At 40.8% G+C, this 13,253-nt stretch overlaps 1 protein-coding gene across 1 annotated transcript; it reads right to left on the reverse strand.

Annotated features, from left to right (window-relative positions):
* Positions 1 to 2,860: 2,860 nt before the first annotated feature.
* On the reverse strand, positions 2,861 to 13,040 carry LOC140156530 (uncharacterized). The gene is made up of 2 exons (XM_072179470.1): positions 9,840 to 13,040; positions 2,861 to 2,890 (listed from the first exon to the last, which is right to left on the reverse strand). Exons 1-2 carry the CDS (start codon positions 13,038 to 13,040, stop codon positions 2,861 to 2,863), a joined length of 3,231 nt encoding a protein of 1,076 aa, XP_072035571.1.
* Positions 13,041 to 13,253: the final 213 nt, after the last annotated feature.

Here is a 13,253-nt window from a genome sequence, read left to right on the forward strand (position 1 = left end):
TTCATTCAATGTTGATTTGAATTCTGCGGCTGGTGGAAACCAAGATGTTAATCGAACGATCGTAAATAATCTTGGAAGAGCGATAGTGTCAAAAATTGAGGTCAAATTGGAAGGACAGAGCATATACACCCTGAACGATGCTGACATTTTCCTGTGCTATCAAGATCTTTGGAAAACAACCAAGGAGCGATTAAATGCCGTCTATCAGGGTATTCAATCTGGAGCAGGGCGTAAGCACAGAATAGATGCCGGTGACAAAGGTGCCGACGCCAAGGATATTGCCGTGGACAAGAATTATGGCAACATGTTTTGCATCCCGTTGGACTTTGAAATGCTGAGTTCCCACAACCCATTTTTCCAGTTCGAGTTAAAAGACAGACTCTCTTACGAACTAACTTTTAACAACTATGGGAAAGTGATAGTTTCCACAGACACAGCTGCCAGTTACTCCATTTCTAACATTCACCTGGAGTTTGATGTGGTAAGCTCACAAGAGACGGCGATGATGATCAAAAACATGTACGATGGAAAAAGCGTGGTTATGTACGATAGAGTTATGAGACACAGCAAGGAGTCGCTGGACAAATCAAACACCGTCTGGAATATTGTCCTGGCACCACGAGCAAAGTCCATGAAAGGCATTTTGATTCTTTTCGTAGATCCCGCGGATGGAGGAGCCGATTACGCTCGAGATTCTGAGAAATTATACAACCCAAAAATCAAAAAAGTCTCAGCCACTCTAGACGGAAACCCAAACCAGCTGTATGCAAGCGGAATGTTACCTCACAACCATTTTGAAGAAATTCAAAAGCACTTTGCGGATGGAAAATTCAGAACCGTCCCACACATAATCAAAGAAGCGGAATTGACCGATGTGATTTTACCAGATTATCTCACGACCAAGTATGGACTCTGGTTGGACATGAGAACCACGGATGATGGCACGTTGCATGGATCTGGTAGGAAAATTGAAGGAGCTAGTCAGAGTATTCAAATCGAAATCGAAAAAAGAAGCCGAGGCTGCAGGAGCGTTGAACGCTTACGTGTACTACATACAGGATGCAAAGGTGAATATCGAAGCCGGAAAATTGCAGAGCGTGAAATACTAGAATAAAAGATGTTTCCAAAACACGCGCACTCGGCTATAATCTGCGGAGCCACCGGCTGTGGCAAGACTGAATTTGTTTTGGATTTACTCGAGAGGGAATACAAGAATTTCTTTGAATACATCATAATCGTTTGCCCTACCTGGACGCGCAACAAAGCGTACTTAAACAGATCCTGGTGTTTTCAGGACGTTGATGTCATTCCAATGGATCCTAACTGGTGTCCAAAGTCCGACGATTGGCTGAACGATTGTTTGAAATTTGGCTACAAAACTTATGGAATACAAGACGGACACACACTTTTCATTATCGACGACTGCAGCTCTGACAGATCATTAACCAAAAAGAAACAGATGCTTTCTCAGCTAGCATTCTCGGGAAGACACGATAATTGCTCCGTTTGGGTGCTTACACAAAAATATAACCCCATCGTTACCGATCTCAGAGAGCAGACAAAATGGACAGCCCTGTTTTACACAAAAGATCAAGATAGTTTCGGCGAGACTCTAAGGAGAACGATATAATCCCAACTCTAGAAGAGAAAAAGAGATAAAAAAAGCTAGCTAAACAAAAACATTCCAAACTAATTCTAATTACCGAGCAACCGACTGAGTACTGGTGGCAAAAATAATCTTAAGATAAAAAAGCAAGATGACTGAAATTGAAGATATAGTTAACGAAGCGATGACCGTGGACGTTCTGCCCACCCTGAGCGAAACGTCTACCATAGGCGGAATGTCTACCTTAGACGGTACGGCTACACGGGAGGAACCTGTAAGGGAGTCTGGCGAAACGGAACAGCTGCGAGAACGATTGATCGGCGTAGCAGAGGCAGGAAAAAGCAAAGAGTATTTGGGAAAGACCATAACCTCCGCTGAGATCGATAGGCTTGATCAAAAGAGCCTGATGAGACTCTACGCCAGATACGAGGCTCACATGGGTGGGATAGTGACCAGGTCAATGAAAAAGCACTTCGTTACCGCTTACGTAAATTTGGTCGGACTCTTCCTTCCANANAATTTGGCGATTACCGATCGCGATGCTCTGGAAGAGTCTCTGAACGAAGGGCCCTTTATTGATTTAGCTTTAAACAAATGGACCTGTGGGCTGTATCATAGTTTTGGACGTATGCTAGCTCCGTTGGAGGCTATTCTGTTAACTACCAACGGTCTTAAAACAGCTGACTTTCCACCAGAAGCGAAGTGCACAGTAGACGACTCCCCAAGTATTGATGTGATTGATTAACCCTTTGAAGTTTGCAAAACAGTTTTTAAGATATAACTTTTTTTATATTCTAAAAATGCCATTTATTTCTTCGGTTAGCGATTTGATCGATTTTTCTCCAGAAGAAAACCCTAGTTGGAGAAAGGGCGAATTTCCAAGCATCAAAGATGCCATTCGAGAGATTCTGAAGTGCAAAAAGATGAATAATTGCGAGGTTCCGAAAGACTTTCTCTTGACGGAATTTGTTTATCATTGTCTAGACGAAGAATATCATGGATTTCAAAACCTATCGCAAACGCGAGAGTTTCTATCGAACCTTGACCCCGATGACACCTCCTTACAAGCAAAAGAAACGCTCAACCTACGCGAAGCCTGCCAAAATTTAATGAGTTTGAAAAATGATAACAATTTTGGGTTTCTAGAAGAAAACTTGATTAGACAGACCAACAAAATTGTGAGGAAAAATCTTCCGTTAGAATTTGGCGAAACAAAGCCCGGAGAGTATAGTCAGGCTCGGAGGTTTACAACGTTTATGGGTCAGAGACACGAGTATCGCATGCCTGAAGATATGGAAATGGCGGTAATCAACATTGTTGATAGATTCAATAGTTTGTTCATTCAAAGCAGGGAAGATCCTGACGAGGAAAAAAGATTGTTGAATACCTTCAAAGCTTGCGCATATTTTGTAGCCGAAATGCTCGAACTGCATCCTTTTTCGGACGGAAACGGAAGAACCGTAAGGCTGATGGCAAGCTACATACTTTCTTCATTTTCACCGTTTCCGACTCCGCTTTACAACATTTTTAGCGAATCCAGCAAGGATGATTTTACGAGGGCCGTGATTTTAGGAAGAAGCGAATCACCAGCTCTGTTGACTACCATGATGATCGAATGCAATCTTTTTTTCTGGAGACAACTCGTAAAGCAACAAAAACCCGCCTAGTATGGAAAGGGTTAAGATCCTGAAACTAAAAAATTCAAGAGGAAGTATTTATTCCTCTTGAATTTTTTTTTTGGTTTGACTAAACTTTTTTAAAAAAAAATATTACAAAAGTTTCAAAACTAAAAAAAAATGTTCGAGAAAAATATCCCTCGAACATTTTTTAGTTTCCCAGGTTATCTCTTTTTTGTAGACCGAGTTCTTGCACCCGAACGAGAGGAAGTGAACCAGCGTCACCGGGGGTTCGTTCTCTTTGTAGGGCATTTTTTGCCTGGGAAATTTGCTCTGCGCGATCTCTTCCACCAGAAGTCGCGTCTTTAGGAGCTCGACCTCTCTTTTCTCGGCGATCCTCTCTCTGCTTCTTTTTACCCTCTGCGATAAGGTGAGATGCTCCCCTTTTGAATCGCAGTACAGCGGATCGAACGCGTCGCATTCGTCGCTGAAATCTGATTCTTCGGAGAACGAATCCGTCATTTTACTGAGTTTCCGTGTCCGCTATTAAAACACCAATCTCGGTTTCGATGATCAATGCCTGATTTTTGTTTATAATTATTTATCAAAACTTTAAAATGAAGTTTCAAAGAAAATTTCAGCTTTCGCAAGAGTCTACAGGTATCTATAGATGATTTCTACAGGTATCTATAGATAATTCTACAGGTAACTATAGATGATTTCTACAGGTATCTATAGATGATTCTACAGGTATCTATAGATGATTTCTACAGGTATCTATAGATGATTCTACAGGTATCTATAGATGATTCTACAGGTATCTATAGATGATTTCTACAAGTATCTATAGATGATTCTACAGGTATCTATAGATGATTCTACAGATATCTATAGATTTTTTTTAATAATAAAAGATGAGTGATCTAGAAACCAAATCAGTAGACGTTCCAGCAGCGGACACGACGCCTCCGACAAAAGTGACGGCAGGAGTGAATCAAGCAAAAGTCAAAAACCCGAACCGGGTTGCCGCTGGAAAAGCATTAGCCGCAAAAAACAAAGAAAGGGCAGCAAAAATGAAAGCCTTTGAAGCAGAGGAAACGACACGGGAGAACCCGTCCACCATAGACAAAACGTCACGTACACCTTCAGACGTGTCAAACTGGTTGTCAGGTCCAGTTCTTGTTGGAGGAGCGGTCGTCGTCGTTGGAGGGATAGTGGCATATGGGTATTCTACCTTAAACGGTACGACTGAAAGCCCACCCACCGTGACCACAGTGGTCGATCATCAACCAAAAGTCGATCCTTTCGATGATTTTAGTTACAATAAAGAAGATGGCAGAAACCAATCCAAACGTAAAAATGATCGTAAACGGCGCGTATCACGCAACAACGATAAGCTTCGGTATATGGGCTAACTCGTTCGTTATGAAAAAGTTCCTAAAAATGAAGCCGGCTAATCTCTCGCAGCTTGATGTGGAGGATATCGTAAAGTTGACTTTGAGCGTCTATTCGGCTACGATGCTCAGAGATTGGCTCGTGAATCAAGGAATTCTTCCGGATCAAATTATGGCTTAGTCCAAGGAAACATTCTGTCAAGGTAGGTATATTAAAAACCCTCTTAGCACTATCTGTGCTAAGAGGGTTTTTTTTTGGTGAAAATAAAGAGAAAAATGGCATCGATCGCATTCATGGTTAACGCTTTGGCATTTTCAGGGAGCAATTATCTGTTCAACTCTCTCAGTAGTTCGGAAGAACGCAAAAGACACGATCTCGCTCTCGAAAAACTTCAGCACGACCGAGATTCTTGGAATTTAGCGCGTCTTTCAAGAATAGATTACATCAACGATCAATTAAAAAACAGGGTCACGCGGAGAGAACCTTTTCGGACGTCGATGACGCGATGAGACAGTATTATAATTTAACGGGAATTTTGATGGATTCTTTTCCACCCGAACCACAACTTTATGATGGAGAGTATCTCGACGAAGATCAAACAAAATCGATCCAAAATGGGGAATTAGCTTTGCTCGGACTGGGATTGCTCGGAACCGGTGTGGTCGCTATCAAATACTTTGGATAAAAGTATTTGGGTGGGAGCTGAACCTCTAATCTCTGGAAAATCATCGAGAGTTACGGAATAATTTCTTCGCTTGAGTAGGTAGAAGAGAACGTAGTGAATATTGAAATTATTTCTCTTGGGTTTATTTTGTAGATACATTTTCAGTATATTATCAAGATCGCATAACAAATTAGCTTGATCATGACAAAAATCAACGGGAGAATTGCCCGTAACTTTGTAGTAAATCTTGTGAACGGCTTTTGGGTCTGATCTCAAGACTTTTAACAAGTCTTTTTTACTCAGGGACTCGAACAATTTTTTATTTTTTTAATTTTTTTAACAAACTCGTCGATCAAAATCTCAGAAGTACTCGTAACATTTCCACTGTATTTTGAGTTACAATTTTCACATTTTGGTATGCTTTGCACTCGCGCGGGTTCTTTAAACAACTGATTAAATTCAGTACCGTATAGACAAATCGGTTTTTTGTTCTGTTTTCGGAGGCAAGTTTTCTTTTTACACAATTTGCAAAAACAGCGCTTATATTTACTCGTACACTTCATTTTTGTAACAAACTCGTCGATCAAAATCTCAGAAGTACTCGTAACATTTCCTCGATAGATTTCGATGTATTCTTCAAACTGGTAGGTCTTGGTTTCGCAGTACTTTTTCGATTGTCGAATTTGGTCGATGTTAACTCGGGGTGAGTTCTCGTTAAGAGACGTGTCATTTTCTAAACCACAATCATAACACACATCGTCTACTATGTATTCTGAGTTGCAATTTTTACATTTTGGCGGAACTCTTTGCTCCACTCGTGCGGGTTCTTTAAACAACCGAGTGAATTCGGTACCGTATAGGTTGCAAATCGGTTTTTACAAGCCGACGACGGATGTCGGCTTGTTCTGTCTCTTCTCAATTCTTCTTCTTCTTTCTTACAAGCCGACGACGGATGTCGGCTTGTTCTGTCTCTTCTCAATTCTTTCTTCTTTCTTCTTTCTTTCTTCTGGCAACCAATCAACTGCATCTAGCTTCGCAAAGGATTGACAGATTTCAACCAAAGTTGACCCAAATGACCACTGGGCTAGACCAAACCTTCCATTTGACTTTGACCTCGCTGTGACCTTTGACCTAGCTATAATGGTCAAAAATGTGATTTCAAAAAAATGCTACTCCTTCCACAAATTTCATGCAATGATCATGTGACTCATGCATATGAATCAACATGTGGCAGTGCTTAAAACTTCCTAAAAAGAATTGAGGTCAAAGGTCATTAAGGGGGTCATTTCCGGTCTGAAAGCTAAAAATATTAAAAAATCACTGTCTTTACAAAATATATAGCAGAGAGTCGCCATTAGCACACATGCATTGCTACTAGCCAGGGTCTTTAGGATGCCTACAGGTTTGGGGTCAAAGGTCATTAAGGGGTTACTTCCGGTCAAAAACCAAAAATGTTCAAAAATTTTTATCTCAAAATGTAAACAGACCAGAATAATATAACCAACATACATGAATCAGTGTTACCTGATGTATGCATGGTATTTTTATTTTGGGGGTCAAAGGTCATTAAGGGGTCACTTCCTGTTTTTAGCTGAATAACTTCAAGAATTTTTATCTCAAGAACTGAACATGTTAGAATTTTTTAATTAAAATTGACACAATGCATTTTGTCGGTGTACATAAGGTTTTTTTACATTGAGGTCAAAGGTCATTAAAGGGGTCAAAAGGTCAATCAAAATTTTCAAAAATCAAAATCCATGTATAAGTTCCGATTAAGCTGAAATTCACCAGGAATATTTCTTATGACATCCTAAGCACAGTGCAAGAGCAGTTGACCCCATCCGTAACCCAGGTGTCAAGTTATAGGGGTCAAATTGCGGCTTGTATTCAGCGTCTGTTGACTCTAGTTTCTTCTGGCAACTCGTGACATTTTGCGTGACTTGCCACGTTTCGCCCTAGCTCTCTTATGCTTCGACAGATTTCAACCATACTTAAGCCAAATGACCACTGGACTAGGCCAAACCTTACATTTGACTTTGACCTGACTGTGACCTTTGACCTTGACCTTATGGTCAAAAATGTTGAAAAAAAAAAAATGCTACTCCTTCCACAAATTACATGCAATGATCATGTGACTCATGCATATGAATCAACATGTGGCAGTGCTTAAAACTTCCTAAAAAGAATTGAGGTCAAAGGTCATTAAGGGGTCATTTCCGGTCAAAATCTGAAAAATTTGTAAAAAATATTCAAAAAATCACTGTCTGTACAAATTACATAGCAGAGAGTCGACATTAACACACATGCATTGCTATTAGCCAGGGTCCTTAGGATGCCTACAGTTTTGGGGTCAAAGGTCATTAAGGGGTTACTTCCGGTCAAAAACCAAAATTATCAAAAATGTTCAAAACATTTTTATTTCAAAATGTAAACAGACCAGAATAATATAACCAACATACATGAATTAGTGTTCCCTGATGTATGCATGGTATTTTTATTTTGGGGTCAAAGGTCATTAAGGGTCACTTCCTGTTTTTAGCTGAATAACTTCAAAATTTTTATCTCAAGAACTGAACATGTTAGAATTTTTTAATTAAAATTGGAACAATGCATTTTGTCGGTGTACATAAGGTTTTTTTTTCATTGAGGTCAAAGGTCATTAAGGGGTCAAAAGGTCAATCAAAAATTTAAAAAATCAAAATCCATGTTTAAGTTCCGATTAAGCTGAAATTCACCAGGAATATTTCTTATGACATCCTAAGCACAATGCAAGAGCAGTTGACCCCATCCGTAACCCAGGGGTCAAGTTATAGGGGTCAAATTGCGGCTTGTATTCAGCGTCTGTTGACTCTAGTTTGTTCTGTTTTCGGAGGCGAGTTTTCTTTTTACACAATTTACAAAAACAACGCTTATATTTACTCGTACACTTCATTTTTGTAACAATAAAAAAATCTCCTTTAGACTGAATGTCTAAAGGAGATTTTTTTTGTTGGTTATGGTAGACTGTACGACTAGTCTGAGTCTTCATCATATTTCAACTCTTTCACTACAAGGTCAAAACTGTGGTACATGTTCCCGGTTGTTTTGCTTTCTTTTTTTGCCCGTGGGTTTAACAAGAGCTATTGATTCACCAAAGTCCAAGTCCAAGTTCTCTAGCCTTTTTGTTAGGGTAGAACAACTCCAAACTCGAGTGTTATCACTGAGAGTGATAACTCCGGATTTTCCAACCCTGGTTTCCATGATCTCAAAATTGGTAATTTCGTAAATTCCACCTTCTTCTAGTTCAACCCATTTCAAAATTGAGGATCCTTTTTGCTCTTCTAACAAGTGCTCAAATTCAATATTGAGTATGCTTGATTGTTTTGCCATTTTGTTTGTTTTTTTATTAGCCGGGATTTTCTTAAACTGTTTTTATTTTTAAATCGGGCTAAAAATAAAAGATGGCTGAAACTAAAATGTCTAAGGTTTACTACAGTCCAAGAGGGTATTGGAAGGGTGTTTCTGCGATAGACAAGCTGGCGAAAGAGGCTGGAGTGACGAAAGAAAAAGCTAGAAATTTTTTTTTGAAAAAGCAGACTCAGTGGCAAATTTACCTACCACCTCCGAAGTACATTCCCAGAGCAAAATTTAACGTAAGTGTACCTAATGAAGTTCATCAAGCCGATGTGTTGTTTCTCCCTCACGACAGACCGAGTAAAGGAAAAAAGCTTTACAAGTACGCGTTGACTGTGGTGGATGTCGCGAGCAGATACAAGGAAGCTGAGCCTCTGAGCTCGAAGGAATCTGGGGAGGTGGCTAAGGCATTTGAAAAAATTTACTCTCGAGTTTTAAAGTGGCCGAAGCTTCTGCAGGTCGATCCTGGAAGAGAATTCATGGGCAAAGTGAACGAAGTGATGAAAAAGCACAAGGTCGATATCAGAAGAGGGTTGCCTGGTCAACATAGAGCTCAGGCAATTGTTGAAAGATTCAACAGAACTTTGGCTGAAAGACTGTTTGGCCATCAGTACTCGCAGGAAATACTGACGGAAGCTCGTGGTCAAAAAAATGTGAGGTCTACCGAGTGGGTGGGTAGGCTTCCGGATGTGATCAGAGCTTTGAACAGCGAAGAGACTCGGCTGATAGGAATGAAACCGGTTGATGCTATCAAGAAGAAAAAGATTGAAACGATGTCTTCAGCTCCACAGAAGTTGAAAAATGAGATTAAAATTCCAGGTAACGTGAGATTGAGGTATTTGTACGCTCCCGGAGAGTTGGAGGGAGGTGAGAGAAGACGCGCAACCGATCCCATTTGGTCTCTGGAAACTTACACGGTTGATAGTATCGTGAGGACTCCGGGTGATCCAATTTTGTACTATTTGAGTGAAGGTGCACCAAAGAGGCGTTTGTTAGACAGGAGCTTATGATAGTACCCGAGGGTACACAGTTGCCACCCGACAGAGTTTTGAAGTAAAATTTCTTATTCAAGTTTTTCAACACAGTAACCGTGTGCATGTGTGTGAATTTTGTCCTCAAGTATGATTCTCTTATCATCTTTGGAATCGAGCGCGACTTTGTTAACGGTTTCAGTGTACACCTCGTGCTTGTGACTCCTAAACACATTCATTGTTCTCGTCTGAGGTTTCTCATCGAAGAGACAGCGTTTGTAGTCGTCGAAGGTAATCTTTCTTTCGACGACCGCTTTTTTTACTCCTTTGCACCTCTTTTCCTCGTTTCCCTCGTGCATTCTGAAAGAGTACAACTTTGCTCTCAGTCCAACAAATTCCACTATCTGCTTTCCTCCGGCTTCGTCCTTGAACATGCCGGGAACTTTTTTGTTCTTTCCAGTCGGAATTCCTGACGGATGATCAGCTGGGTAGTTGGAAGTGTCAAAGTAGCGGTCCACGTCTTGAGCGATATCCTCGTAAAAATCTTCGGTCTCGATTTCATAAAGTAGCGAGTCGGTATCTGTCATACAGAGCTTCGCTTTGTTTCCGTACTTTTTCTTGATGTAATTGTAGTGAAAGTCGTACATCTTCGTCTTTGCAATATCCAGGATGCTCGCTCCGAGATATATCGGCTTGTTGAAGTACAGTTTGATTTTCTTCATGTGAACCGCTATAAGATTTTCATCAAAGATTGTGTTTCGCTCGTAGTTGGGTTTCGCGGCTAATTTGATAGCTTTGTGTTCCGAATTCACGAGATGGACATTGACGTAATTTCTGATGTTTTCCATCGTTTTTCCAAAGACGCTGTTGTTCATCAACTTGAAAAAAGCCTTCTCAAACTCCGTTGTAGCTTTTGTTCGAAGACTGGTATTCTTGTCGATGTATGATTTCATGAAGGCTTCCTCTCGGTATTTTATCCCTCTGTGAACCTTGGTCAGTTTGAGTCCAAGCTCCAAGCACTGCTTCAGAGCCACGTGGTGGATAACGTACTTTTCCTTGTCGTTCAGATTCGGAATTAGTTTTTTCACTTTGTTCACGATCAGTCTTTCTGGAGCTAGGGGAAAGTCGTTGTGAAGGTCGTGCAGCTCTTTGGGATATTCCAAATCCACTTCAAGAGTGCACGGGATTTCGCGCCAATTGTCTAGCTCTTTTGACGACATCCACTCGAAGTTACCGACCGGAAGCGGTTGACTCATGGCCCATCCGTATAGGTTGTTCGCGTCGATGTATACGATGTACTTGGAGGGCTCGCTCGGATCGTAATCGTCACCCATGTACTTGTTGTTGGCTTTGGCATATCTGGTAGATATCGTGGAAACCCCACCTCTATTTTCGTTTTCAAAAAACAAAGTCTTATCGTATTCCGTGAGGAGTTCGAGACGTTTGGACGTCGTTTTTAGCATGCCATCGTAGGTTAATCCGGGAGCCGTGTAGTACCAGCAAGGATCCAGTTCGTAGTTTTCCAGACTGGTTTTTCTGAAATTTTCGAACACGTCGGCTAAAAGGAGAACGTCCGACTTGAGATACAGATCGTGATACTCCCTCATGGTTTTCATTCCGAAAGTATCCCACACCTTTTGAGCGTGTTCATAATCCTCATCGGAAATGTGTTCTTCGTTGAGTTTGGAGTAGAAGGTGTCTTTGGGTGGAAGACTAGTCTCCTGGAGTTTTTCCAAAGAGTTGACGTGATCGTACGGATACACCCCTTTTCTCAAGAGCAGCTGAAGTTGTTCATCCTGATAAAATTTCGGTAATTCAGAAAACTCATCCAAATTTTCGACGAGTTTGCCAAGTCCAGCAGCAATAAATTTGAAGCTGTCGATAAATCTGAGATCACGCTTGACATCGACTTCTTTTCCTTCCTTATTGGTAAAGGTGTCAACCAATATCTTCTTGGTGAATGAGATGTACTTCTCTTCGTTGGAAGGAATACAGTCGATCTCTCCCTCGGTCTTGCCAAGATTCTTGATGAACAGATGAGCGTCATATCCGGCTAGATTATGGAAAATCACGGGAAAGAAATTTGGTTTCCTATATTTCATATTGCAGATATTGTGAGCAGCTCCTCTAAAGGTTCCCTTATAGTGACAGTGGTCTCTGACGTTGTAAGTATCTTTATCATCGGGAGTCAGTGGATCCTTACAGATGTGGCAGTGGGTGGATGTTTTGAAAATTTCTCGCTCTTGCTCCCCGAAGATCATTTCCTTTTGGAACTTGAATTCTTGATAGATCTCTTTGATGTTTTGCTCTAGAGTTTCCACAAAAATCTGAGCCACATCTTGGTCCTCGGATTCCTTGGTGAAAATCACTGGTTCTTGAGTGTACACCGAGTCATCGAAACACTTGATGTAGTAGCAAAAGCCCGAAGGTTCGTGCTTTTGGTATTTCGTCGTCTTCTGAGAAACTTCCGGTTGGCAGGTTTGTATCGGCGTCGTAAAGGATTCAAAATCGGCGTACACGACAAAAGGAACGTTCTGAGACTTGAAATGATGTTTAAAATACTGAGATGAATCCTTCTCTGGATCCGGCATTTCAATTTTCACGGTTTCATTATTTTGACATAGCTCTTTATGTTTCACCAATTTTTGTTTGGAGATGTAGGACGTGAGACATCGCATACAATAATATCTAGCATGACCATTTTTACTCTCTTGTGACGACATTAGTCTGCTCATACTCTTGATGACGCAGTAATGTTGGGTGTCATGACCATCCTTATTTTTGCCCGAAATTAAAAGAAGATTAACTTCGTGTTTTCGATTGCTAGCACCTACTCTCAGCGGGTAGACTTCATTTTTGTACAACCTCTTGAATGAATTTTTTTCGGCGTATCCCAAGACATTGACGGAAACTGATGCATTATTCATCTCAAATTTGTCAATATCTTTAAGGGGGGTTGGAAAGGTGATGCCTTCCCAATTGAGCTCTTTGGATTTTGCTTTTAGTTTTTTGTCTATTCGCTCCGCATGTTTGTAAACTGGACGTCTATCTCTAGTGACGGCCCACTTGAAGCATTGGTTGTCATCATTTTGGGGATTGATGATCGCTTTCTTTTTGGCTAAATCTTTTGAAAGCGGAATGTATGACGAACCACTCATCGGTTTATACTTCGCGGTATGAATCTCCAGATCTACGATGGACTTGAAAACCCACCCACTACCAGAATTTTGAAATGTGGAGATGTTCTCCAAAATCTTGGTTTTCCATTTTTTGTACAGCTCATCGAGATTGGTGGCTTCCAAATTGACGTCTGTGCTGGAGCTAAATACAGCTTCCTTGACAACAACTTCACCCGTTTGCAAATTTATTTTTTCCATCATGCATCGAAGACTCATTTTAACTTTTGTCTGACGGGCGTTGGTTAGAAGATTTACGACTGGTTGCTTGACGGCTACTAAAAATGTGTTTGGTACATAGCCAGCTCGTCCACCGATTTTGTACCGAGTCGTAAAATGATTGAGCGCGGATTCAAATTCTTGAATTTCGAATGGTTTTTCCTTCTGTTTGTAAAGCTTTTCAATCTTTCGTTGAAATCTGGTTCGTCTGGG

The sequence above is a fragment of the Amphiura filiformis genome, chromosome 7 (genome assembly GCF_039555335.1).
Source record: "Amphiura filiformis chromosome 7, Afil_fr2py, whole genome shotgun sequence".
NCBI lineage: Eukaryota > Metazoa > Echinodermata > Ophiuroidea > Amphilepidida > Amphiuridae > Amphiura > Amphiura filiformis.

What these genes read in the sequence shown, in the direction of transcription:
- LOC140156530 (XM_072179470.1), bottom strand. Translation starts at nt 13,040, where the DNA reads ATGAGTCTTCGATGCATGATGGAAAAAATAAATTTGCAAACGGGTGAA. An exon ending in ACGAGGTGTACACTGAAACC is followed by an intron (nt 2,891 to 9,839) that starts GTTAACAAAGTC and finishes CCATATCTTCAG; the next exon opens with GCATGCGATACTCGTGTCTC.